We start from the raw sequence: 27,500 nt of genomic DNA on the forward strand, positions 1-27,500 counted from the left end.
TGTAAATTGATGAGGTTGTGTGATTGGTTAATTGATGCGGTTGTGTGATTGGTTAATTTATGTGGTTGGGTGATTGATTAATTGTTGGGGTGGTGTGATTGGTTAATTGATGTGGTTTTGTGATGGTTAATTTACGTGGCTGTGTGAATGATTAATTTATGTGGTTGTGTGATTGGTTAATTTATGTGGTTGTGTGATTGGCCAGCTCATAAGCAGAAGAAGTTGGAGGCCCAGCAGCCGTGCGACACTGCGTACCCAGGCTTCCTGTACGACGACTCCATCAGAGAGGCCAACAGCCTCATTAAGTGTGGCCGGTGTCAGAAGTAAACACACTCACATACACTCACTCACTCACTCACACTGCAACACAAACACACTCACTCACTCACTCACACTGCAACACAAACACACACACTCACTCACTCACTCACTCACTCACTCACTCACTCACTCACTCACTCACTCACTCACTCACTCACTCACTCACTCACTCACTCACTCACTCACTCACTCACTCACTCACTCAAAGACTCACTCACTCAAAGACTCAAACACACAAATACAAAATCCCTTAAACTGTAAAACCAAAAACCTTACCTTGGAAGGAAACCTAACCCTCAAACCAAACCTTATTAGGATTGGGCATGAGGGTTAGGGCGTCTTAATGATGGTGTTTTAGGATTTGGTTTTTGGTTCTAGGGTTTGGTGCAGTGTGTTGTGTACTGTGTGTTGCAGTGTGTTGTGTACTGTGTGTTGCAGTGTGTAGTGTTCTGTGTGTTAGAGTGTGAAGTGTAGAGTGTGTTGCAGTGTGTTGTGTACTGTGTGTTACAGTGTGTAGTGTTCTGTGTGTTACAGTGTGTAGGGTACTGTGTGTTACAGTGTGTAGGGTACTGTGTGTTACAGTGTATAGGGTACTGTGTGTTGTGTACTGTGTGTTGCAGTGTGTTGTGTACTGTGTGTTACAGTGTGTAGTGTTCTGTGTGTAACAGTGTGTAGTGCACTGTGTGTTACAGTGTGTAGTGTACAGTGTATTGTGTACTGTGTGTTACAGTGTGTAGTGTACTGTGTGTTGTGTACTGTGTGTTGCAGTGTGTTGTGTACTGTGTGTTGCAGTGTGTTGAGTACTGTGTGTTGCAGGATGTTCGTGGTGCAGTACGTCCCGGAGTCTAACCTGGTTCTGGTGGTGACCCAGGCGGACTGTGACTGCTCCCGGCAGTACGGCGCCATCCTGCTGGAGCCCAAAGAGATCAAATATATCCTCCTGACCCCTGACCCTGCAGACCCTCTTCTACTTTTTGTATGGCATACACTTCATCATTTCATCCCAAAGACCAGGCTATAACCTCTAACCCTCACCCTGGTGGGGTCAGTGCCTTGCTTCAGTGCTCTACAAAGGGAGTCGAAGCCCCCCGCCTGCAGTGTTAGTGCCGTGCTATAGAGTACTGAATGTGTGTGTGCTCCTTGACCTCTGAGAACATAACGCCACGGTCAAGTGCAACCGCATGAAGTCCCAGAAGGTGAGGCGTCGCCCGGAGTCCTGCCATGCCTACCACCCCAAGGTAACTAACCTACCATAACTAACCTAACCCTATCACCCCAAGGTAACTAACCTACCCAAACTAATCTACCCTAACCCCTTCCACCCCAAGGTAACTAACCTACCATAACTAACCTAACCCTATCACCCCAAGGTAACTAACCTACCCTAGCTAACCTACCATAACTAACCTAACCATATCACCCCAAGGTAACTAACCTACCCTAACTAACCTACCATAACTAACCTAACCCTATCACCCCAAGGTAACTAACCTACCCAAGCTAACCTACCATAACTAACCTAACCCTACCACCCAAGGTAACTAACCTACCCGAACCATACCACCCCAAGGTAACTAAACTACCCAAACTAACATAACCCTCCCACCCAAAGGTAACTCACCTACCCTAACTAACCTATCCTAACTAACCTAACCCTACCACCCCAAGGTAACTCATCTACCCTGACTAAACTACCATAACTAACCTAACCCTACCACCCCAAGGTAACTAACCTACCCAAACTAACCTAACCCTACCACCCCAAGGTAACTAACCTACCCTAACTAACCTAACCCTACCACCCCACGTTAGCTAACCTACCCTAACTTACCTAACCCTTCCAACCCAAGGTAACTCTACCCTAACTAACCTAACCCTACTAACCCAAGGTAACTGTACCCTAACTAACCTAACCCTACTACCCAAAGCTAACTAACCTACTCCAGCTACCCTAACCCTACCACCCCAAGGCAACTAACCTACCCTAACCAACCTAACCATAACACCCCAAGGTAACTAACCTACCCTAACTAACCTAACCCTACCACCCCAAGGTATCTAACCTACCCGAACTAACCCATCCTAACCTACCACACCAAAGAAACTAACCTATCCGAATTTACCTACCCTAACCCTACAATGTATGTATGTGTATGTACATGCATGTACAGTATGTATATGTATTTATATATGTACAAGTATGTATATGTATGTATGTATTTACATGTATCTAAATACATTTAAATGTATAAAAGTATGTATGTGTATAGATGCAGGTAATGGTATATATGTAGATATGTTTTTACGTATATGTATGCATGTGTATGTATGCATGTATGTCTGTATGTACATGTATGTATGTATGTATGTATGTATGTATGTATGTATGTATGTATGTCTGTAGGTATATACATGCATGTATGTATGTATGTTTGTATGTATACACGTGTCTGTATGAATATATATGTATTAGGGGTGTAACGATTCACCCAGGGCCGGCGATCGGCATAGGCGAGCTAGGCGACCGCCTAGGGCGACAAATGCGTTGGGGGCGCCCTCTGGTGGCGCCCTTAATTAAAAAATATATCAATTAAAATATACGACGCGAACGGAGAAGCGAGGGGGCGCGGGAGCAATTGTCAGGGCGGCCCGAAACCGTCAGCGTAGCACCCCCCCCCCCCCCCCCCCCCCGCTCGCAAGACCTGTCCAGGGCGCAAGTTGATTCCGAGTCGCCTAGGGCTCCGAAACGGCCAGCGCCGGCCCTGGATTCACCGATACGAATCGGTAACCGGTTGGATTAACAAAGATGCGACTACATCGATACGTTGGCCCCTGAATCGATTTAAAAGGACCAAGAATCGGTCAATGCACCGATTTAATCAGTTGAGTGAAGCTTAAAGGTTGTATCAGATGTTGGGTGATGTCACTTGAAGCGGGATGCCTGTCGCGTCTGTGTTTCGTGCATCCAGTAATAACTATCATGAACGCAATGCAAAACCCCACAATACCCACCCCTTGACGGTGATTGATTGGTATACTATTTATTTTAGTTTTGAGAAGGTTGGTCGTACCAATTGTTTTCGAAAATTGTAATTTATTTAGAGTGTTATCATTGGTCGACCATTTGAATTTATTTTGAGCGATCTCATTGGTCGAAAAATCCAATTTATTTCGAGTGTTCTCATTCTCGCTTCAGAAGCTATGGTTCCTAGTATATCATCACTGTTAGTGTCTCCTCTATGGCTAACAGCCCCCCCCCCCCCCCCCACAGGAGAGCACTAAGGAGTGCGGGGGCGCCGCGGAGCACCGCCTCTCCACAAGGCTCTTCTCTGCCTCGCTGGCCCTCTCCCTGGTCATCTGGCGGGGGACCTAGACCCCGTCCCAGCAGCCCTGGAGTCCCAGCCCAGCGTTGAGGAACTCAGGGCCTGAGGGGAGAGGCCCCAGAGGACGCCCTGTCAATCAAATCACCGGACGGCTAGCACGCAGCTAAAGACAGCTAACACATGCTAATAAACCCTAAAAGACAGCTAGCAAACGGCTAGCATCTAAACAGTAAGCTAACAGATGGCTACCTAACAACTTGCACACAGCTAGCAGGCAGCTAGCGGATGCTAACAGATGGCTACCTCCCAGACGTGCTGGTTTCATAGAGCAGACCTCATCAGGTCCTCAGAGACCGGACTGGTCTCCTACTCCGTGGCGGAACTGGTTCTGTCAGAACCAGTACGTTCAGCTTCCTAAGACTTCCTACTGGTTTGTAGTGGGAAAGTTAGACCGCTTGTTAGTTAACATCCTTAATTATTCATGTGTGATGCAATGTGACCATCGTTCCACATGATGGCGCTAAATATACCCTTTTTAAAATAATGAATGCAAATAAATATAAAAATGTTTTGTATTATTTTTATTAGTAAATTATTTACATATAAATATTGTATTTGTTACAATTTGTGAAACAAGTCTAACGTTCAGATGTTTGAGGTCCAGAATCAGGAGGTCGAGCTTAAACATCTGGACGTTAACCCAGAGCGGTTTCTGACCGGAGATATTACAGCATGTTTATACCGTCACATGACAACATCACAGCATGGGAACACTGACTGAGGTTCTTAGTTCGATTCGACTTGTTGGCATGTATCTGGCAGGTGCTATGAATGAGCTGATTATTCAGATTCAGTGCAAGTATCTTTGTATATCATGTATCCTATGGACGTACTCTAACGGTATTTGATGTTAGAGTGATTCTGGTCCTGATGATCATGATGCGCGGCCATACCTTCACACTCGCTGCTCTTGGTCGGGTTCATCCTCAGATGGACCACACGGGTCTCCAACATAACAAATGTTTAACTTCATAGTCTTCACAGCATTCCACCTTGTTTGAGTGAGACAGAAACTAAATCTCCTCGCGGCGTCGCTAGGGAAGCTAACGCTCCTCCTGAGGGAACCCTTAACTTAACACTCCTCCTGGTTCCCAAAGGAACCCATCGGAACCACACACTGGTCGGTTCTAGGAACACTTCTAACCAGTCTACCCACCAGCCAAACTGTTTGGTGCAGCTGGCACACAAAAGTATAAACATATATTTAAAAACAAACAAACTCATATTTATTCAAATGAACTCAAGTGATTCAAGTCAGAAAACAAAAAGGGGGAATTCAGAGGATAAAATGAAATCGAATCAAGCTTTGGTCTCACGTCAGAGGAGGTGATTGGACGACTTCTGGGAGTTCTGGTGTCGTCGCGGTAGCAGAGACTATGTAGCGCACAACAGAGACCAACACACAACAACACGCCGCCTTCCTTCAGCTCTGGAGCTTCCAGATGCTCTCGACTCCAAACCATTCTTGCGTCAGTCAGTCAAAGAAATGTCAATAAAATGTGATAAATACTTTTCTTGAGGTTGAAATAACGTAGGAGGCGGAGAACTCTGGTGAAGTCTTCAGAACATCAGCAGAGAACCTTAAAACACCCATCCTGTGCCGAGGGTCACAAGGTCAGGGGTCAGGGCCCTGGGTCATGGGTCAGTGTCTAGGCGGTCTGCTTCTCCTGGGCCGGGGGCCCCTCCTCTGGGGGAGCCTCCCTCTCCTGGTTCCAGTCCCTCAGCCCCACCGGCAGGCTGGTGTCCTCCTCGAAGCTCCCGGTTCCCGCCACAAAGTCCTCATAGGTCGACTTCTCGTCGAAGGGCCGCGGCCCCAGCAGCTCCAACATGTCCGCCTTGTCCAGCACCTCCTTCTCCAGGAGCCGCCGGCCCACCTGGGGAGGAGCAGGGTCAGAGCATCAGCCAGGAGCACCAGAACTACAACCAGGAGTACCAGAACTACAACCATGAGCACCAGAACTACAACCAGGAGCACCAGAACTACAACCAGGAGCACGAGAACTACAACCAGGAGCACCAGAACTACAACCAGGAGCACCAGAACTACAACCAGGAGCACGAGAACTACAACCAGGAGCACCGGAACTACAACCAGGAGCACGAGAACTACAACCAGGAGCACCAGAACTACGACCGGGGGCACGTAGAACCACAACCAGGGGGACGTAGAACCACAACCAGGGACACCTAGAACTACACCCAGGGGCATTTAGAACTACAACCAGGAGCACATCGAATTAAAACCAGGAGCAGGTAGAACTAAACCCAGGGGCTAGTAGGACTACAACCGAGGCACCTAGAACTACAACCAGGGGCATGTATATCTACTGCACGTAGAACTAGTACCAGGGGCACGTAGGACCTCAACCGGTGGCATGTAATACTACAACCAGGGGCACGTAGAACTGAACCCAGGGGCACATAGAACTACAACCAGGGGCACGTAGAACTACAACCCGGTTCTCACTCTGGACTACGACCAGGTATTCACTGTAGTCAGACCTGGGGCCTCTCTGGTCTGGGTTTCTCACCATGTCCACCATCTCCTTCTTGTCCTGGATGAGCTCCAGGGTGCGCTGGTAGGCCCGGTCCACCAGCTCCCGGACCTCCTGGTCGATGAGCTCCGCCGTGGCCTCGCTGTACGGCTTCTCCATCACCATCTCCCCCTGCCGGGCCAGGTCGAAGGACACCTGGCCCACCTTCTCACTCATCCCGAACTGGACCACCTGCGGACAGGGGGACATAGGGGTACAGCTTTAGGGGGTGGAGGGAGGGGTACGGGTTTAGGGGGTAGAGGGGTACAGGTTTAGGGGGTAGAGGGGTACAGGTTTAGGGGGTAGAGGGGAACAGGTTTAGGGGTACAAGGTTGGGGGTACCTGGGCGTAGGCGGACTGCGTGACCTTCTTGAGGTCGTCCTGCGCCCCGGTGGTGACCTTGCTGAAGAACACCTGCTCGGCCACGCGGCCGCCCAGCATCATGCACATGCGGTCGAACAGCTGCTCCGCCGTGTACAGGTACTGCTCCCGCGGCAGGTACTGAGCGTAGCCCAGACCCTTCCCCCGCGGGATGATGGACACCTGGGGGGGGGGCACACACACACACACACACACACACACACACACACACACACACACACACACACACACACACACACACACACACACACACACACACACACACACACACACACACACGTAAGATTAAAACTCTACTGGTGACTCCAGACGGATAGTACAGTACAACTGAGTACTAGGACAGTGTGTCCTAGTACTAGGAGTGTTTGCTAGGAGTGTGTACTAGTACTAGGAGTGTGTACTAGTACCAGACGGTGTGTACTAGTACGAGTGGTGTGTACTGACCTTCAGCAGGGGGTCTGCGTGCTCCAGGTACCAGCCCACGATGGCGTGCCCGGCCTCGTGGTACGCCACCGTCTTCTTCTCATTCGGCTGCAGCACCTGAGTCCTCTTCTCCAGACCTGTCAGTCAAACATTATGAACACATGAATGGATGAGGACCTGAGTCCTCTTCTCCAGACCTGTCAGTCAAACATTATGAACACATGAATGGATGAGGACCTGAGTCCTCTTCTCCAGACCTGTCAGTCAAACATTATGAACACATGAATGATTGAGGACCTGAGTCCTCTTCTCCAGACCTGTCAGTCAAACATTATGAACACATGAATGGATGAGGACCTGAGTCCTCTTCTCCAAACCTGTCAGTCAAACATTATGAACACATGAATGGATGAGGACCTGAGTCCTCTTCTCCAGACCTGTCAGTCAAACATTATGAACACATGAATGATTGAGGACCTGAGTCCTCTTCTCCAGACCTGTCAGTCAAACATTATGAACACATGAATGGATGAGGACCTGAGTCCTCTTCTCCAGACCTGTCAGTCAAACATTATGAGCACATGAGCCGTGACCGAGCTCATGGGTTTGTTTTCAGCTAATCAACAAATCTCTAATGGTTTGTCCCGTCCTCTGGCGTCACATTCTATAAAGTGAGGAGAAGGAGGAAGGAGCCCACCTCCGATCACGCGGTCGATGGCCTGCTCAAAGTGCTTCCCGCCCACGGCCGTGTTGAGGTGTCGGGCGGCAATGAGCGCGGCCTCGTTGCACACGTTGGCGATGTCCGCTCCTGAGGACGACGACAGTTATTCACTCATTACCCTTATGATATTAACAGCTTATAATGTCCTTCTGTGACCCTCTACACCATGTGACCCTCTACACCATGTGACCCTAGTCTACACCATGTGACTCTTTAAACCAAACCTGTGAATCCCGGGGTGGCGGCAGCCATCTTCCTAGCGAGCGCGTCCCGGTCCATGCTGGGCTCTAATTTGATTGGTCGGAGGTGGACTTTAAAGATGGACGCCCTTCCTTTGATGTCAGGAGGACCTGGGAGGAGACAGACACATCTCAGCTGGGCATGCTCCGTTCATTTGTTATTCCTGCCTTCATGTTGCTGAGGACAGACAGCCTCTTACAGAGGTTAAATGTCAGATACGGCCCCTCTTACAGAGGTTTAAAGTCAGGTGAGGTCCCATCTTACAGAGGGCAAAGGTGAGATAAGGTCCCCTCTTACAGAGGTTAAAGGTCAGATGAAGGTCAGATCAGTGAACCAGGAGCATTGTGGGTAGGCGTACCGATGAAGATCTGCCGGTCGAAGCGGCCCGGTCTCATGAGGGCTGGGTCCAGGATGTCGGGTCTGTTGGTGCCGGCCAGGACCACCACGTTGGTGGCTGTGTTGAAGCCTGCAGGCAACCACAACAACCAGCAGGTCAAGAACAACCACAACAACCAGCCGGTCAACAACAACCACAACAACCAGCCGGTCAACAACAACAACCACAACAACAACCAGCAGGTCAAAAACAACAACCAGCAGGTCAAGCACAACCACAAAAACCAGCAGGTCAACAACAACAACAACCACAACAACAACCAGCAGGTCAAAAACAACAACTAGCATGTCAACAACAACCACCACCAGGTGAACAACAACAAAAACCACCAGGTCAACAACAACCATCAGGTCAACAACAATAATAACAACCAGCAGGTCAACAACAACAACCAGCAGGTCAACAACAAGAATAGCAACCAGCAGGTCAACAACAACAACCAGCAGGTCAACCATAACAACAAACACTAACAACGAGCTGTGGAGAGCAGTGAGACCAACTCAAACCATCCATCATGCGTTCTGTTCCCAGAGAGGATGGAACCAACAGCCTGAGGAACCTTCCAGACCAACATGGTGCCTCCGATCTAACCCAGTGTACAGAATAACCTTAATAATGATGGGTAATAATAACTCACGATGACCGTCTGATATACCCCAGCATACATGACACCTTAATAACCAGCTAACTAGTGTTTAACTAGTGGCTAACTAGGGGCTCACCGTCCATCTCCACCAGCAGCTGGTTAAGCGTGTTCTCCTGCTCGCTCTGCCCTCCGAAGTTGCCCCCTCCTCTCTTGCGTCCCACGGCGTCAATCTCATCGATGAAGAGGATGCAGGGCGCGTTCTTCCTCGCCATGGCAAACATGTCCCTCACCTTATCCACGACACAGAGTTCAAAGGTTAGAGGGTGGGAGAGTTTAGTCATCAACCATCTTCTCAAGGCGGCCTACAGGTAGAGCGAGGACAATGGGGAGTGACCCCTGACTCCTCCTGTCTGACACAGGAGCCTCCAGCAGGTGAACCCAGAAAGCTGTGGTCCAGCCGGTGACCCCAGAGCCCTATGGTCCAGCCGGTGTTGACCCCTGAGGTCCAGCCGGAGGGGACCCCTGAGGTCCAGCCCGGTGTTGACCCCCGAGGTCCAGCCGGTGACCCCAGACCCATCTGGTCCCATACAGTGTGTGCGGGGGCTCACCCGGGCCGGGCCCACGCCCACGAACATCTCCAGGAACTCTGAGCCGTTGACGGTGATGAAGGGCACGTCTGCCTCCCCCGCCGTGGCCTTGGCCAGGAGGGTCTTTCCCGTCCCCGGGGGTCCGGACAGCACCGCCCCCTGGGAGAGCACACGGTACTCCAGGTTAATAACAAGTTATTACAAATTACTTGGCAATAACCACAGGGGTTAGCGCACACACGCACACACCTTTTCTTGACCCATGACCCGATAGTACTAGAATGAGCTAGTGCTGGTCCTAGGAGTAGTTAGTGCTGGTCCCGGGACTAGTAAGTGGTGGTTCTAGAACTAGTTGGTGCTGTTCCTGTGACTAGTGAGTGCTGGTCCTAGGAATAGTAAGTACTGGTCCTAGGACTAGTGAGTGCTGGTCCTAGGACTAGTGAGTGCTGGTCCTAGGACTAGTGAGTGCTGGTCCTAGGACTAGTGAGTGCTGGTCCTAGGACTAGTGAGTGCTGGGACTAGGTGGTGCTGGTCCTAGGTGGCGCTGGTACCTTGGGGATCTTGGCCCCCAGGTCCTGGTACTGCTTGGGGTTCTTCAGGAAGTTGACGAACTCGAGGATCTCCACCTTGGCCTCCTCGCAGCCTGCCACGTCCTTGAACTTCACCTCGATGTTCTCCTTCATCATCTTGGCCGTGGACTCGCTCATGCTGAAGGGGCCCCGCCCGCCGCCGGCCCCGCCCCCCATGGGGCCCCGCCGCAGCGTGAACAGCAGGAAGCCGATCAGCAGCAGGGTGGGGATCATGCTCATCAGGAAGGAGCTAGGGGGGGAGAGGGAGACAGAGGGAGAGAGAGACAGGGAGAGACCGAGGGGGGGGGGGGGGGGGGGGGGGGGGGGAGACAGAGAGAGAGAGACAGACCGATTGGGGAGAGAGAGAGAGAGAGAGAGAGAGAGAGAGAGAGAGAGAGAGAGAGAGAGAGAGAGAGAGAGAGAGAGAGAGAGAGAGAGAGAGAGAGAGAGAGAGAGAGAGAGAGAGAGAGAGAGAGAGAGAGAGAGAGAGAGAGAGAGAGAGAGAGAGAGAGAGAAAGAGAAAGAGAGAGAGAGAGAGAGACGTTAGACTACAAATTTATGTATCTTAGCAGGGATATAAGGGGTGTATGAGGGGTACATTCAGGCAGTACTAAGGTTGTATCCAGGCTAGATGAGGCCTACATTAGGGGATACATTAGGACTGTATTGAGGTTGTATCCAGGCTACATTAGGGCTGTATTGGGGATACATTAGGACTGTATTGAGGTTGTATCCAGGCTACATTAGGGCTGTATTGGGGATACATTAGGACTGTATTGAGGTTGTATCAAGGCTACATTAGGACTGTATTGAGGTTGTATCCAGGCTACATGAGGGCTCCATTAGGACGGTATTGGGGGTACATTAGGGCTGTATTGGGGGTACATTAGAGCTGCATTGAGGCTATCTCCAGGTACCCGTCGCTCTCGGTGCTGTAGACCACGGCGATGCGGTGAGATGGTTCCAGGCCCAGCTCCATGTGGGCCGCCTCCAGGTTACGCTCAAACGTGTCCACACTGCCGATGTTGAACCACACGTAGCCCTACACACACACACACAGTTTATTAATTATCTGTTGATATTTAACCTAACCAAGTGTATGGGCTTCACGGTCAGGGAGTGAAGACAGAGGGGGGTGAAGCCCCAAGGCCAGTACCCCCTCCCCCCCTCAGTGTGTGTCTTTACCCCGTCAGAGGAGTCCGCTCCTGGGGCCAGAACCACCCGGACAAACTGCTTGTTCACCACCTCCAGACGCTCCACCTGCACACACAAACACACAGGACATGAGATCACACACACAGAAACACACACAGGACATGAGATCACACACTCACACTCACACACACACACACACACACACACACAGGAAATGAGATCACACACACACACAGGACATGAGATCACACACACAGGACATGGGATCACACAAACACACACACACACACACACACACACACACACACACACAGGACATGAGATCACACACACACACACAAACACACACACAGGACATGAGATCACACACACAGGACATGGGATCACACAAACACAAACAGGACATGGGATCACACACACACGCACACACACACAAACACGACATGAGATCACACACACACACACAAACACACACACACAGGACATGAGATCACACACGCACAAACACATACAGGACATGAGATCACACACACACGCACACAGGACAGTAAATCGCACTCACACACAGAAACCCACACAGGATATGAGATCACACACGCACAAACACACACAGGACATGAGATCACACATGCACACAGGAGATGAGATCACACACACACACGACATTAGATCATACACACACACACAGGACATGCATTCACACACACACACACACACACAGGACATGAAATCACACACACACACCAGTACCCCCCCCCCCCAAAGTGTGTGTGTATATATATAAAAAATATATACATATATATATGTCTGTATGAGGGTGTGTGTGTGTGTGTGTGTGTGTGTGTGTGTGTGTGTGTGTGTGTGTGTGTGTGTGTGTGTGTCTGACCATGCCCCTCCCCAGGTAGCGGTGGATGAAGTCCTTCCAGCTGATCTCACGCCCCGTGTCTCTGAACAGGAAGTAGAGCAGCGCAGACGTCACCCCCGCCACCGTCACCGCCATGTAGCGGAAATCCTTCTCATCCCACGGCATGTCCCCCTGCAACACAGCTGGACATTAGTACACTCTCTCACTCTCCCCCTGCAACACAGCTGGACATTAGTACACTCTCTCACTCTCCCCCTGCACAGCAACACAGCTGGACATTAGTACACTAGCTCACTCACACTCCCTCTCACACTTCCAGAATAAATGTATCGGACATGCATATTGTTTATGAACTGACTTGTAAACTACAATGTACAATATTTGAAGAGACATGGGTCCTTAGATGCAAGAACAGAAATAAATTTAAACTGGAGTCCAGGAAAACACATCTTACAGCAAATGAGTCCTTTGCCCTACCTTCTGCAAGCGGCTCCACCAATCTTTCCCTCCTCCACTTCCTCCTCTCTTTCCACCTCCTTTCTTCGCACCTCCTCCCCCTGCTCCTTCTGGCTCTTGGCTTTTAACATCTGAGGGTCAGACCCAGAGTTAGGTTCTCTCCACCGGAACATTGCACCCTAACCGTAACCGCTCCACTTACCTGTTCTGATAGTTGGGGACTATAAAAACATCCTCTTTATAATGAGAACAACAACAATAGTATATCAATGATAATAATAATAACAGCACTTTGATGCAGCCAGGTGGTCGGTTGTACCTTTAGGGTCGGTGGAGTAGAAGCGCCAGGTTGTAGAGTCACCACCATGACGAGACAGAAACTTTGCTTGAATCAAAAGCCCATTCTGTAATAAAACACAAAATACTCCTCCGTGTCACATTTCTATCAACCACACACCGCTTGGCAGTGGTCAACGAGTGTCCCACAGGTACATTACAGAGGGGGCTGGCGTTTAACACCAACAATCACATCTCTCTGCTCGTCACCGCACACATATCACTGCAGAGTCCTAGACTTCACCCATAGCTACTGAACCAGCTAGTCTGGTAACTACTGTAGCACTAAACTAATCTGGTTACTACTGTAGTACTAAACTAGTCTGGTAACTACTGTAAACCAGTATGGTAACTACTGTACAACTAAACCAGTCTGGTAACTTCTGTACTAATAATCTAGTCTGGTAACTACTGTACTACTAAACTAATCTGGTAACTACTGTGCTACTTAACTAGTCTGGTAACTATTGTACTACTTAACTAGTGTGGTTAACTAGCATTAGCTCCAGCTGATCCAACAGTTAACCTTGTCATCCGTCTCAAACCACCCGACCTGCTCACCGTGTCGGCGGAGCCCCAGAGCCCCAGAGAGGAGAGGTGTGACCGGGCCCGGAGCCCGGCGGTGGGGGGCGGGGACAGGCTCCAGGCTGCCCGGCCACAGACGCTCCTCAGGGCGGCCAGCCGCCCGGCGCCCCCCGGGTGGAGAAGCCCCAGTAGCCGCGACATGCTCCTCTGTATGATATACCGAAGGTTCAGTTACTGCCCCTGGTGAAGCTCATCTGCAGCGCGGCGGGTCAATAACATCGGTCGTTGTGGTTGAATAATAGCATGTGTGTTGTTGTAGAAAATAGCATGTATGATGTTATATCTGTTGTTATATGTGTGATGTTATTGAATAACTCGAGAGTCTCATTGAGTAAGAGCCTCAGAGGAGTCAATGAGGATGATGTAAGGACCGGGAGGGTCAGTCCTGCTGGTGCCTGATCCAATGTTTCGTGGTGAGAACTTAAAAGACCCGGAGGAATAGATAAATTGTGTTAAATCATGATGATTCTACTTGCAAATGGGTGTTCAATAAATCTTTTGAGTAGTTGACGCGTTTAGCTTTTTAATATGCAGTCGTTTTGATACAGGCGGTGAAAGGACACCTCGAAACCTGACGGTCATCTTCGTTGGAGCTGATTGGCTGTGGCCCGCGTTGCCAGATCCTTGGTGCATAAGTAAAATCAGGAGGGGAATGTTTTAATAGATCTTATCTTTAAATGTTATGTAAGATTCAACTAAATAACACTGTATGCCAACTTGACTATTATGCATCTTCTTAAGGCATACCCTTTTCTTTCAAGATAAATAAATGTGGTTCAATTTATTTAAATAAAATATGGTTGTCAAAAAATACTACTTCTCATAATCGTCCACGGTTGTTAGGATTGAAGTAATGAACGGTAGAAGTGTTATATCAGGGAGCGTTTTATGCCAACTAGGGATTAGAGCTTAGCCTCTCGTAGGGGGGGCTCTGACTCCCCCTGGAGGTGGTTTGCATGTTATTGATTAAGACCACCTGGTGGAGGAGAAGATTCAAGATTCAAGAGTTGTATTGGTCACATAAATGTACAAGAAACGCAATGAAATACAAAATGAAGAACTGTTCGCCCGGAGCACGAAACCCGCCCACGCCTTTCTCAATGCCTGTAGGCCTGTCCATAAGATGCTGTCTGACTCTCTGCTACTGGGAGGTTTCCCAGAACCAACAGAACCTTGACTGTAACCCACCTCAACATGAGAAGGAGATCGAGGAGAACCTCCCCAGAGCCAGAGGTGAGACCTGGAGAAGGACCTCATGAGAGGGTCCTCCCCAAACCTAGAGACGTGGAGAAGGAGAGGGACCACAGGACAGGAGAGGGACCACAGGAGAGGAGAGGGACCTCATGAGAGGGACCACATGAGAGGGACCTCAGGAGAGGAGAGGGACCACAGGAGAGGAGAGGGACCACAGGAGAGGGACCTCATGAGAGGGACCACAGGAGAGGGACCACATGAGAGGGACCACAGGAGAGGGACCACATGAGAGGGACCTCAGGAGAGGAGAGGGACCACAGGAGAGGAGAGGGACCACAGGAGAGGAGAGGGACCACAGGAGAGGGACCACAGGAGAGGAGAGGGACCACAGGAGAGGAGAGGGACCCCAGGAGAGGGACCCCAGGAGAGGGACCTCATGAGAGACTACCTCTGTTTGGTGTTTCGGTCCAAAAAACATGAAACCGTTTGATAAAGAAACATTTAATGTTAAACGACTCCAACTGTACATTATAAGAAGTGAATATCACAACCACAATCATTTAGAACGCCGTTACTAGATAAGAAAATAACACATCACATAGATCGGCAGAACCTATAGAAAATGATCAATAAACAATATTAAACAGTATTTGCAAGAGTTCTAAATTCACAATTTCTATGCTATTAGAATGGGGGGCGAAATGTAAGCATAAAATATATTTTTTATTCAGTGCAATTTCGATAATTCTGTTCTATAATCGATTTCTCAAATGGAACTTAATGTATTTTATTCATCAATTCAAACTACAAAAAATAAATAACAATCGATTCTTTCAGCTTTTCAAATTTAACTTCTCAAAGAGTAAGGCTGCTATAGTAAACCTTTAACCCTAAAATATGTTAAGCTACTAAATGAAACCCTTAACGAATAGGGTGCTATATTAAAACATTAGCCCTTGGCGAGTAGGGTGCTATATTAAAACATTAGCCCTTAACGAGAAGTGTTCTATATTAAATCATAAGCCCTTAATGATTAGGGTGCTTTATCAAAACCTTAGCTCTTAACAAGTAGTCTACTATATTAAAACATAAGCCCTTAATGATTAGGGTACTTTATCAAAACATTAACTCTTAACAAGTAGTCTACTATATTAAAACATAAGCCCTTAATGATTAGGGTACTTTATCAAAACATTAACTCTTAACAAGTAGTCTACTATATTAAAACATAAGCCCTTAATGATTAGGGTACTTTATCAAAACATTAGCCCTTAGTCAGTCGGTGCTATATTACAACATTACCCCTTAGTGAGTAGGGTGCTATATTAAACCTTAGCCCTTAACTGACAAATATACTTATTGGAAGTCGGTTTGGATAAAAGTGTCTGCTTAATGCCCTCAATGTAAATGTACATGTCAATGTTGCGATTAGGTGCTGTATTAAATCATCAGCCACCAAAAATGGCCGCTGAGATTTGTCCAGGCAGAGTGTAAATGATGAGGCCCAGGAAGACCGACAGCACGGCCAGGACGACCAACGCGATGATGTACTTCTTGTAATTCTTCCAGATGAAGAAGATGAAGGTCTTCATGGGATTCACGAACCAGGAGAAGCTGAGGCTTGGGCGGCTGGCGAGGAGTAGAAGGGTCATGTAGCAGTTAGCAAAGCACAGGATGAATGGGTTAGGGCCCTGCCCATTGAGTCAGGGCTCATCCTATTGGGTCAGATGCTCAGCCTATTGGGTAAGAGCTCACCCTATTGGGTCAGGGCTCATCCTATTGGGTTAGGGTGAAAGTTCAGTCTACTGGGTCAGGGCTCATCCCATTGGGTTAGAGCTCACCCTATTAGGTTAGGGCTCAGCCTATTGGGTCAGGGTGCAGTGAAAGCAATATGCAGATTCAGGTGAGGAGATAAGTTAACCGTGCATCACTAGAAACAATACATCACATATAATAACAATAACATTAATAATATTAGATAGTATATGCTACACGTGAACATCCTAAGATGGCTCAAATTGATTTGTTCGCTATCTCGGGATATTGGGCAATATCCCATGATTGAGATCTAGATGTTGTTTTCATCGCATGACGGTTGTCTCGTCACGCTAATAAAAACCAATAAACCGCTAATAAATAACAAATAAATACCCCATTATCCAACGTCATGAATATCCCACTTCTGATCAGATCTGACATAAAGAAGACAAGATATATAAGAAGACATGAGAATCTGTTGGTGGGTTGACCTACTTTGGTTTCTCCAAGGGTTCCGGTTCTTTGCGGGCACGCCCCACAGGGTTAATCTCCGCCTCCTCTAAAGCAACCAGCTTAAACTCAGCCTCCACCTTCCCCTAAAAATACACCAATTAAAATGCAGCCTTTTATTTCATATGTTTAAATTTAAATGCAGTCTTTCATTCATTACTGCTACAGCCTTTTTATTTGATTCATTTAAGTATAAATACAGAATTTTAATTATGTGTTTTATGTTTTCATTCTTTGTAGTAGTAGTAGGCTATAGTATGTTGTTGCTAAAAGTCAATTTGTAGAACAACTGAGCCCTACCACAGTGAATACACATTTTTCTCCTAGGCAAGTAAGGTGGAGACTAGCATGTAGCTCATATATTAGCCTAGCGATAAAGTTAAGTAAATGATTTGCGATTAGAGGCAGTTAGTGGATAAAATGAGTGGATTCTCTACCTGTTACAGTCAAAGAGTTTATAAAACACAATAACCTGCTGTGGCCAACCAGTCTGACTTCACCAGTGACCTCAGGTCAATGACGACCTCAGATCAGGGTTGTTGACCTGAGGTCAGTAACCACTTTATTATCTGGTGTATGTTTGTGTGCGTGCCTCTTACCATCAGCAGGTAGGTGTTACCGCCGCTGTCGGTAAACTCAATGTCTTCCTTCTTCATCTTGCCTCTTTTGCTCTTCGTCTTCTTCTTCCCTTTCTTCTTGGCCTCCTCCTCCTCCTTCAGCTCCTTGTCGACGTCCTCCTGGCTCTTCAGGCGGATCAGAGGCCACCAACCCTTCATCCTCTTGGAGCGGAAGATGGAGAGGCGGGGCCCGGCGCGGTCGCGGGACATCTGGATGGAGCACTTCTCAGAGGTCTTGGCCGCCCGCACCATGTCGCTGAGACGCAGCTCAATGGAGCCTGGGAAAACCAAGGTTAAGACTATAGAAAACAAACATCAAGACTCTATAGAAAGACAAGGTTAGGACTCTATATATAAATGTTTTATATTGTTTTATATATATGTGTGTGTGTGTGTGTGTGTGTGTGTGTGTGTGTGTGTGTGTGTGTGTGTGTGTGTGTGTGTGTGTGTGTGTGTGTGTGTGTGTGTGTGTGTGTGTGTGTGTGTGTGTGTGTGTGTGTGTATTTATATGTGTATATATATGTGTATGTATATGTGTATATATATGTAGTGTGCTGTCTATGTGGACCTTCCTGTGTCTTGAATAAAGTTATAATAATAATATAGAGAACCAAGGTTAGGACTCGATAGAGAACCAAGTTTAGGACTTTATAGAAATCAAACGTCTAGACTCTATAGAGAGCCAAGGTTAGGACTTTATAGACAACCAAGGTTAAGACCCTATAAAGAACCGATGTTAGGACTCTACAGAGAACCAAGGTTAAGACTCTATAGCTTAGCCTGAGAGAACTTCTCATGTCTCTACTGTCTCATGTCTCTACTATCCCCTGTCTCTCCTGTCCTGTGTCTCTACTGTCTCTGTCATGTCTCTACTATCCCCTGTCTCTCCTGTCCTGTGTCTCTACTGTCTCTGTCATGTCTCTACTATCCCCTGTCTCTCCTGTCCTGTGTCTCTACTGTCTCTGTCATGTCTCTACTATCCCCTGTCCCTCCTGTCCTGTGTCTCTACTGTCTCACCCAGGAAGTCGTTGGCTAAGATGCGGTCATAGTCCCAGACCTGCAGCACCAGGACGGCCGGCTGCCTGAACTCCGTCTTCTCCAGGGAGAAGAAGGATTCCTTCTTCTTGTACACAACCTCCTTCTGCAACACCAACACACACGTGCACACACACACACACACACACACACACACACACACACACACACACACACACACACACACACACACACACACACACACACACACACACACACACACACACGCAACTTAGAGAAGGACAAGCCTGAGTTAAGGAGCTCTGCAAGGTTAATGGTTATTGAGTTAAGTCTCTGTTTGGTTTAGATGTTCTTCGTAAAAGCTGGATGAAGCTCCTGGATGAAGCTTCCCTTAGCTGCTCTGCTGAGGATGAGCCTCTCTCGTTAGGATCGTCCTATGAGCTGCATGGATTACACTGTTATCCAGGGTTGATAACAGGGTGTATCTCTGTTAAGTGTGTGTTAAGTGTGTACCCCAGTGTTAGTGTGTGCAGTGTGTGTTCAGTGTGTACCTCAGTGTTAGTGTGTGTAGTGTGTACCTCAGTGATAAGTGTGTGTAGTGTATGTTCAGTGTGTACCGTAGTGTTAGTGTGTGTTCAGTGTTAGTGGGTACAGTGTGTGTTCAGTGTGTACCTCAATGTTAGTGTGTGTAATGTGTGCAGTGTTTATTCAGTGTATACCTTAGTGTTAGTGTGTGTTAAGTGTGTACCTCAGTGATAAGTGTGTGTAGTGTGTGTAGTGTGTACCTCAGTGTTATGTGTGTGTAGTGTGTACCTCAGTGTTATGTGTGTGTGTGTGTGGTTAGTGTGCACCCCAGTGTTAAGTGTGTGTAGTGTGTACCTCAGTGTTAGTGTGTGTAGTGCATGTTCAGTGTTAGTGTGTGTTCAGTGTGTTCCTCAGTGTTAGTTTGTGTAGTGTATGTAGATTGTACCTCAGTGTTAAGTGTGTGCAGTGTGTGGTTAGTGTGCACCCCAGTGTTAAGTGTGTGTAGTGTGTACCTTAGTGATAAGTGTGCGTAGTGTGTACCCCAGTGTTAAGTGTGTGTAGTGTGTGTAGTGTGTGCAGTGTACCTCAGTGGGCAAGTAGTCAAAGCGAAACACAAATCTCCAGTTGAAGTTTCCCTCTCCGGTCAGAGAGTTGAAGTGGACGTCTGTCTCCTGCTTGTCCCCCTCCAGCCCCTTGATCCACCTGTGGGACCACAACACACGGGCTAGACCTGAGGACCACAACACACGGGCTAGACCAGAGGACCACAACACACGGGCTAGACCTGAGGACCACAACACACGGGCTAGACCTGAGGACCACAACACACGGGCTAGACCTGAGGACCACAACACACGGGCTAGACCTGGAGGACCACAACACACGGGCTAGACCTGAGGACCACAACACACGGGCTAGACCTGAGGACCACAACACACAGGCTAGACCTGAGGACCACAACACACGGGCTAGACCTGAGGACCACAACACACGGGCTAGACCTGAGGACCACAACACACAGGCTAGACCTGGAGAACCACAACACACTGGCTAGACCTGGAGGACCACAACACACGGGCTAGACCTGAGGACCACAACACACGGGCTAGACCTGAGGACCACAACACACGGGCTAGACCTGGAGGACCACAACACACGGGCTAGACCTGAGGACCACAACACACGGGCTAGACCTGGAGGACCACAACACACGGGCTAGACCTGAGGACCACAACACACGGGCTAGAGCACCTCACCTGGTCTCACCTGGTCCACACAGGAGGATTTAACTGGTCTAAACAGGAAGATTTTAGACCAGTAGACCGGTTTAAACTGATCTAAACAATATGAACGCAATGACTATACAAGGTCACACCAGACTAGAATCAAACCGATGGGCAGAGGGACAGACAGACAGACAGACAGACAGACAGACAGACAGACAGACAGGCAGACAGACAGACAGACAGACAGACAGACAGACAGACAGACAGACAGACAGACAGACAGACAGACAGACAGACTGACAGACAGACGGACAGACAGAGAGACGGACAGACAGAAAAACAGCAAACAGACAGACAGACAGACAGACAGACAGACAGACAGACAGACAGACAGACAGACAGACAGACAGACAGACAGACAGACAGACAGACAGGCAGATCGACAGACAGACAGACAGACAGACAGACAGACAGACAGACAGACAGACAGACAGACAGACAGACAGACAGGCAGACAGGCAGATAGACAGACAGACAGACAGAGAGGCAGAGGGAAGACACGGAGGGGGGAGAGAGGGGGGAAGACAGGCAGACAGAAAGACAGAGGGGAGAGACAGGCAGACAAACAGGCAGGGGGGCAGACATGCAGAAAGACAGGCAGGGGGGCAGACAGACCCTTTGACGTAGATGTCTGAGGAGGGGATCCCGGTGAAGGGGTTGACGTCGTCCAGGAACACGTCGTCTGTGTTCCAGATGGTCACACGCAGCTCGTACCTGCGACACATCAGAAAGTCACTGGACACGCACAACAGATCAGAGAGTCACTGGACACGCACAACACATCAGAGAGTCACTGGACACGCACAACACATCAGAGAGTCAATGGACACGCACAACACATCAGAGAGTCACTGGACACGCACAACACATCAGAGAGTCACTGGACACGCACAACACATCAGAGAGTCACTGGACATGCACAACACATCAGAGAGTCACTACACACGCACAACACATCGGAGAGTCACGGGACACGCACAACACATCTGCTGGTCACTAGACACGCACAACACATGAGCCCTGGCTAACGTAGCCCTGGCTAACTTAGCGCTGGCTAACACAGCGCGGACTGCCAGGTCTAACGTTAGCACTGGCTAACGTAGCGCTGCCCGCTGCTCTGACCTTTGACCTTCATGTGGGGTTCTGACTACGGGACGAGGATCAGGATCTGGTGCATAGGTCTTTAAGGCTTTAAAGGGGACCTATTATGCTTTTTCGACTTTTATGACCTATAAACTTTGTTATAATGATTGATAGTCATGTTTAAACATACTAAAATGTCAAATAATGACGTACATGTATTTCAACGTATTCCCTGCTGACAGTCTTGGGTGGCTGTGCAGAGCGCTAAACACTCGGGACAACGATTGAGATTCACTTGTTCACATTTCCGGGAAACATCTACGTAGACGTACTCCTGCCACGCCCCCATATGCCTGGTCAAATCTGCCCGCGCGCGCGCTCCAAGGAAGGTAACCAATCACACCGGAGTTGGGTTGGCAGGAGGGGGGCGGAGAAGGACGAAACGGAGCGTTGACAGAGAAGGCTGAAAGCGCCCAGATGAGAGGAAGAGTTTCCCGAAAATCGACATCGTTTTGTGTGTATGGTTAAACATGACTATCAATCATTATAACGTTTATAGGTCATCAAAGTCGAAAAGTATAATAGGTCCCCTTTAATGATCTGAAGGAGTGACCTCTGCAGGACCCGTTCAGGGTGAGGATGGAAAGACCTCTGACTGGAGTGTGACAGTGTGTTGTCATGGAAACGTACTGCATTGGGAGGCGGGGTTTGATGTCGACAGGAGGAGGGGCCGGCACGTCCGTGGGGAACATGTCCACCCACATGTGGAGGTAACCCTGAAACACACACACACACACACATTGAGCGAGGGAGTGAGCGAGCGAGTGAGTGAGCGAGCGAGCGAGGGAGCGAGTGAGTGAGTGAGTGCATACCTGGGGCAGCCCGGGCTTGTCGGAGTTCATCAGAGGGCGGACCTCCACGTGCTCCGGGACCAGAGGACACGCCCCCGAGAGGAACTCCCTCATCTCCCCCCACCGGTGCAGCACGCTGAGGGCTGCGTGCTCCTCCATCTCTGCCTCCTCCTCCGCCGTCCGCTGGTTCTTCTTCAGCAGCACTGTGACCATCATCATCATCATCACCATTAACACCATCACCATCCACATCATCGGACGGATGTCTGTCCGTCCGTCTGCATGTTTGTCTGCCTGTCTGTCTGTCTGTCTGCCTGCCTGTCTGCCTGACTGTCTGCCTTTCTGTCTGCCTTTCTGTCTGCCTGCCTTTCTGTCTGGCTGTCTGCCTGCCTGTCTGCCTGTCTGTCTGCCTGTCTGTCTGCCTGCCTGTCTGCCTGTCTGTCTGTCTGCTTGTCTGTATGTCCGTCTGCATGTCAGTCTGTCAGTCTGTCTGTCTGTCTGTCTGTCTGTCTGTCTGTCTGTCTGTCTGTCTGTCTGTCTGTCTGTCTGTCTGTCTGTCTGTCTGTCTGTCTGCCTGCCTGTCTGTCTGTCTGTCTGTCTGTCTGTCTGTCTGTCTGTCTGTCTGCCTGTCTGTCTGTCTGTCTGTCTGTCTGTCTGTCTGTCTGCCTGTCTGTCTGCCTGTCTGTCTGTCTGCCTGCCTGCCTGCCTGACTGTCTTACCTTCAGGGACCGCGTCAGGAGGGATCTTGAAGATCTTGTTGAGCACCTTGACCTCCAAGGGTCTGAACTCGGGGGGGTCGATGCCGCTGCTGCGACAGAGGCTGGCCAGGACGGACGACGGGTTCTTAGAGTCACGCCACTTATTGTAGCCGTCTCTGGAGGATACAGGATTAGTGCTGGGGTTAGGTTATGGAAATGGGTTAGGGTGGTGTACGCATGTGTGTGGTGTGTGTTTGTGTCTGTGTGTGGCATGTGTATGCATGTGTGAGTGTGTGCTGTTGGTGTGGCGTGTGTGGTGTGTGTGAGCTGCTGGTGTGTGTGTGTGTGTGTGCGTGTGTGTGGTGTGTGTGTGTGTAGCAAGTGTATGTATGTGTGCCTGTGTGGTGTTGGTGTGGCGTGTGTGTGGTGTGTGTGTGTGTGTGTGTGGTGTATGATAGTGTGTGTGTGCGTGCGTGCGTGCGTGCGTGCGTGCGTGCGTGCGTGCGTGCGTGCATGCATGTACTGACGAGTTGTAGTACTGGGCCAGACCACAGCAGGCCAGGTGTCGGCTGTAGAATCGGTTTTCGAGGTCCAACTTCGTCTCCCCGATGACGTCATCAGACCCCACGAGGTTGTGATCCATCACCGCGATCAGGAGCTCCGTCTCCAGGGGGAACGACACGGTGAGGTCAAACACTCTGAGAACACAAACACAGAAACCATATGATGAACTGAAACATACCGATAAACCATCCCATAAACTAAAACATATTGATAAACTAAAACATAAAGATAAACCATCCCATAAACTAAGACTTACCAACAAACTAGAACATACCGACAAACCATCCGGTAAACTAAAACATACCGGTAAACCATAAGATAAACAAAAACATACCCACAAACCATCCGCTAAACTAAAACCTACCGATAAACCATCCGGTCAACTAAAACAAACCGATAAACTAAAACATACCCATAAAACATCCATCCGATAAACTAAACCATATCTATAAACTAAAACAAACAGATGAAAGACAACACTGATATAAACCATACATACGATATACCAAAACTAAAACAATGCCACATTCACAGATGACAGACAGACAGGAGGCATGACGACAGATGGACAGAATGGAAGACATACAGGTAGAAAATCAGACAGGAAGTCAGACTGGTAACCAGACAGGAAGACGAAGGGTCAGAAAGTCAGGTACTAACTCTCCGAAGACGGGGTTGAGGTGCTTGGGGATGTAGTTCTCCCGGGTGCTGAGCTTCTGCTGGCCGGCTTTCAGCATCAGGTAGGGGTCGGCTTTACCGTTGAGGTCGGCCGGAGCCAGGCCGGTGGCCTTCAGACGAGACAACGAACAGCAGGTTTAGGACTAGACAAGGTACAGTAGGCTTAGGACTAGACCACGTACAGTAAAACAGGCTTAGGACAAGACAAGGTACAGCAGACTTAGGACAAGACAAGGTACAGCAGGCTTAGGACTAGACCACGTACAGTAAAAGAGGCTTAGGACAAGACAAGGTACAGCAGGCTTAGGACAAGACAAGGTACAGCAGGCTTAGGACAAGACAAGGTACAGCAGGCTTAGGACTAGACCACGTACAGTAAAAGAGGCTTAGGACAAGACAAGGTACAGCAGGCTTAGGACAAGACAACGTACAGCAGGCTTAGGACAAGACCCCATACAGTAAAAGAGGCTTAGGACAAGACAAGGTACAGCAGGCTCAGGACTAGACCACATACAGTAAAAGAGGCTTAGGACAAGACAAGGTACAGCAGGCTCAGGACAAGACAAGGTACAGCAGGCTCAGGACAAGACAAGATACAGCAGGCTTAGGACAAGAGAACCTACAGCAGGCTTAGGAAAAGACAACGTACAGTAGAGCAGGCTTAGGACAAGGCAAGGTACAGCAGACTTAGGACAAGACAACGTACAGCAGGCTTAGGACAAGACAACATATATTACATTAAACCTTCTCCACAAGTACTCTGACCAGTATTCTGTGCTGTGGTTGAAGTACTCTGTGCTGTGGTTATAATACAATGTATTGTGGTTGTAATACCATACATCCTGCTGTAGTACTATGCACATACCTTCAACACATAGACCCTGACCAGGACTTTGAGAGGAGAGTTTTTGGGAACTCCATCAGTGATCTGGCACCTCCCGTCCTCCTCGCCAGGGGAGATGGGATAGATGAGGAAGGATCCCTGAGAACACAAGAGAGGAGCCAACATCACCCCTCAAGTACTCATCCTCCTGCACGGCCAGGAGCTAACATCAGTGCCAGGAGCTAACACCAGGGCCAGGAGCTAACACCAGGGCCAGGAGCTAACACCAGGGCCAGGAGCTAACACCAGGGCCAGGAGCTAACACCAGTGCCAGGAGCTAAAATAAACTCTCATGTACTAATTTACTCTTTACTGTTCTAGAAAATACCATTTATTGTTCTAGAACATACCATTTACTGTAAATGTAACTGTAGTAACCTGGAACATACCATTTATTGTCCTAGAACATATCATTTATGGTTCTAGAACATACCATTTAATGTTCTAGAACAAACCATTTACCGTTCTAGAACATACCATTTAATGTTCTAGAACAAACCATTTGCCGTTCTAGAACATACCACTTAATGTTCTAGAACAAACCATTTACCGTTCTAGAACATGCCAGTCATACCATGCCATCTATCCATCAACACTTCGTCCTACCTTGTATTTTCCCATCAGCCGCTCTTCTTCACCTTCTTCATCATCATCGTCAACCTTTCCTTTGAGCAGAGGGAAGATCTTCAGCCAGTCCTGGAACTGGCGGAACTCCGCCTCCAAATCCCCAGAATACACCTGGTTCATCAACAGGGTAACACCATGTAGTAACCATGCAGTAACCATGCAGTAACCATGTTGCAACTAGCATACAATAACCATGCATAGAGACCCATTATAAAACTAAGATACCCACATGCTCACAGGTTAGCCGGGTGCTCTCTGACATCACTTCCTGTTAGTTACGTCAGGGTTAGTTGGGTTAGGGTCAGTTATGTCAGGTTTAGTTACGTCAGGATTAGTTACATTAGGGTTAGTTATGTCGGGGTTAGTTATGTCGGGGTTAGTTAGGTTTGGCTTAATTATGTCAGGGTTAGTTAGGTCAGGGTTAGATACGATAGGGTTAGTTACGTCGGGGTTAGTGACATCGGGGTTAGTGACATCGGGGTTAGTTACGTCGGGGTTAGTTACGTCGGGGTTGGTTAGGTCGGGGTTAGTGACGTCGGGGTTAGTTACGTCGGGGTTAGTGACGTCGGGGTTAGTTACGTCGGGGTTAGTGACGTCGGGGTTAGTTACGTCGGGGTTATTTATGTCAGGGTTAGTTACGTCAGGGTTAGTTATGTCAGGGTTAGTTATGTTAGGGTTAGTTACGTCAGTGTTAGTTACGTCAGGGTTAGTTATGTTGGGGTAAGTTAAGTTAGGGTTGGTTGTGTCAGGGTTAGTTACGTCAGGTTAGTTATTATGTTAGGGGCTAGGTTTAACCTTCAAGGTGGCGATCTTCTTCCGTTTTGGTTTTGGGGGTTCGATGTCCACCACCACCTCGTCCTCGTCTTCAATAGAGTCCATGTTCAGAGCGCCCATGTCTGCAATACAGGGACGAGTTCAGGTTAACACACTGGTTAACATACTGGTAAACACACTGGTAAACACACTGGTAAACACACAGATTCTGCCTGATCTCACCTGATTCTGCCTGCTCCTCCAGCATCAGATCTTCGGCCGCCTGAGGATACAAAACAAGGGTTAGGGTTAGGTGTTAGAAGGGTTAGGGTTAGGGTTAGCTGTTAGATGGGTTAGCTGTTAGATGGGTTAGGGTTAGCTGTTAGATGGGTTAGGTATTAGATGGGTTAGGGTTAGATGGTTAGGGTTAGGTCGGTGTTAATGGGTTAGGGTTAAGTGTTAGATGGGTTAGGTGTGTTGTATGGGTTAAGGTTTGATGGGTTAGATGTTGGATGCGTTAGATGGGTTAGGTGTAAGATGGGTTAGGGTTAGGTGTTAGATGGGTTAGTTGTTATATGGGTTAAGGTAAGTTGTTAGATGAGTTAGGTGTTAGATGGGTTAGGTGTTGGATGGATTAGGTGTTATATGGGGTAAGGTTAGCGGGGTTAGGTGTTATATGGGTTAAGGTTGTATGGGTTAGGTGATCCAACCTGTCTCTCCAGTTCATCGAGGGATGCGTAGTACTTGGACCACCAATCCAGCTCCTCCTCCTCAGGGGAATCCTCCTCCAGCTCCCCCGCTTTCTTGGTCAGCTTTCCGAGCTGACTCTGAGGAGTCAGGAGAGGAGTCAGGAGAGGAGTCAGGAGAGGAGTCAGGAGAGGAGTCAAGAAAGGAGTCAGGAGAGGAGTCAGGAGAGGAGTCAGGAGAGGAGTCAGGAG

General features: G+C 48.6%; 3 protein-coding genes across 3 annotated transcripts in view; 1 reads left to right on the plus strand and 2 right to left on the minus strand.

The window, feature by feature from the left end:
- The window catches only part of LOC130388769 (voltage-dependent calcium channel subunit alpha-2/delta-4-like), a 29,735-nt gene extending 25,551 nt beyond the window's left edge, over positions 1-4,184 (plus strand). The window contains exons 37-40 of the mRNA XM_056598279.1: positions 206-323; positions 1,138-1,258; positions 1,482-1,559; positions 3,593-4,184. Coding sequence (XP_056454254.1) covers positions 206-323; positions 1,138-1,258; positions 1,482-1,559; positions 3,593-3,694 — 419 coding nt within the window. The 3' untranslated portion in view covers positions 3,695-4,184. The remainder of the gene's footprint in view (positions 1-205; positions 324-1,137; positions 1,259-1,481; positions 1,560-3,592) is intronic.
- A 15-nt stretch (positions 4,185-4,199) lies between these two features.
- Positions 4,200-13,897, minus strand: afg3l1 (AFG3-like AAA ATPase 1). Its single transcript, XM_056598280.1, has 16 exons — positions 13,516-13,897; positions 12,938-13,022; positions 12,640-12,749; positions 12,184-12,333; positions 11,328-11,402; positions 11,060-11,184; positions 10,125-10,392; positions 9,595-9,732; positions 9,123-9,276; positions 8,362-8,469; positions 7,988-8,113; positions 7,740-7,850; positions 7,064-7,179; positions 6,581-6,781; positions 6,236-6,430; positions 4,200-5,578 (listed from the first exon to the last, which is right to left on the minus strand). The coding sequence occupies exons 1-16, from the start codon at positions 13,678-13,680 to the stop codon at positions 5,354-5,356; spliced, it is 2,352 nt and encodes a 783-aa protein (XP_056454255.1). The 5' UTR covers positions 13,681-13,897; the 3' UTR covers positions 4,200-5,353.
- Positions 13,898-15,254: 1,357 nt separating this feature from the next.
- fer1l4 (fer-1 like family member 4) overlaps positions 15,255-27,500 on the minus strand; it is a 32,824-nt gene continuing 20,578 nt past the window's right edge. The window contains exons 34-49 of the mRNA XM_056598278.1: positions 27,273-27,389; positions 26,806-26,845; positions 26,605-26,705; positions 25,789-25,920; positions 25,165-25,281; positions 24,282-24,409; positions 23,585-23,755; positions 23,079-23,233; positions 22,381-22,562; positions 22,199-22,284; positions 21,041-21,139; positions 19,724-19,841; positions 18,636-18,759; positions 17,601-17,896; positions 16,987-17,087; positions 15,255-16,362 (exon numbers count right to left, since the gene is read on the minus strand). Of these exons, the coding sequence (XP_056454253.1) occupies positions 16,182-16,362; positions 16,987-17,087; positions 17,601-17,896; positions 18,636-18,759; positions 19,724-19,841; positions 21,041-21,139; positions 22,199-22,284; positions 22,381-22,562; positions 23,079-23,233; positions 23,585-23,755; positions 24,282-24,409; positions 25,165-25,281; positions 25,789-25,920; positions 26,605-26,705; positions 26,806-26,845; positions 27,273-27,389 (2,148 nt within the window). The 3' untranslated portion in view covers positions 15,255-16,181. The remainder of the gene's footprint in view (positions 16,363-16,986; positions 17,088-17,600; positions 17,897-18,635; positions 18,760-19,723; positions 19,842-21,040; positions 21,140-22,198; positions 22,285-22,380; positions 22,563-23,078; positions 23,234-23,584; positions 23,756-24,281; positions 24,410-25,164; positions 25,282-25,788; positions 25,921-26,604; positions 26,706-26,805; positions 26,846-27,272; positions 27,390-27,500) is intronic.

Source organism: Gadus chalcogrammus, chromosome 9 (genome assembly GCF_026213295.1).
Source record: "Gadus chalcogrammus isolate NIFS_2021 chromosome 9, NIFS_Gcha_1.0, whole genome shotgun sequence".
NCBI lineage: Eukaryota > Metazoa > Chordata > Actinopteri > Gadiformes > Gadidae > Gadus > Gadus chalcogrammus.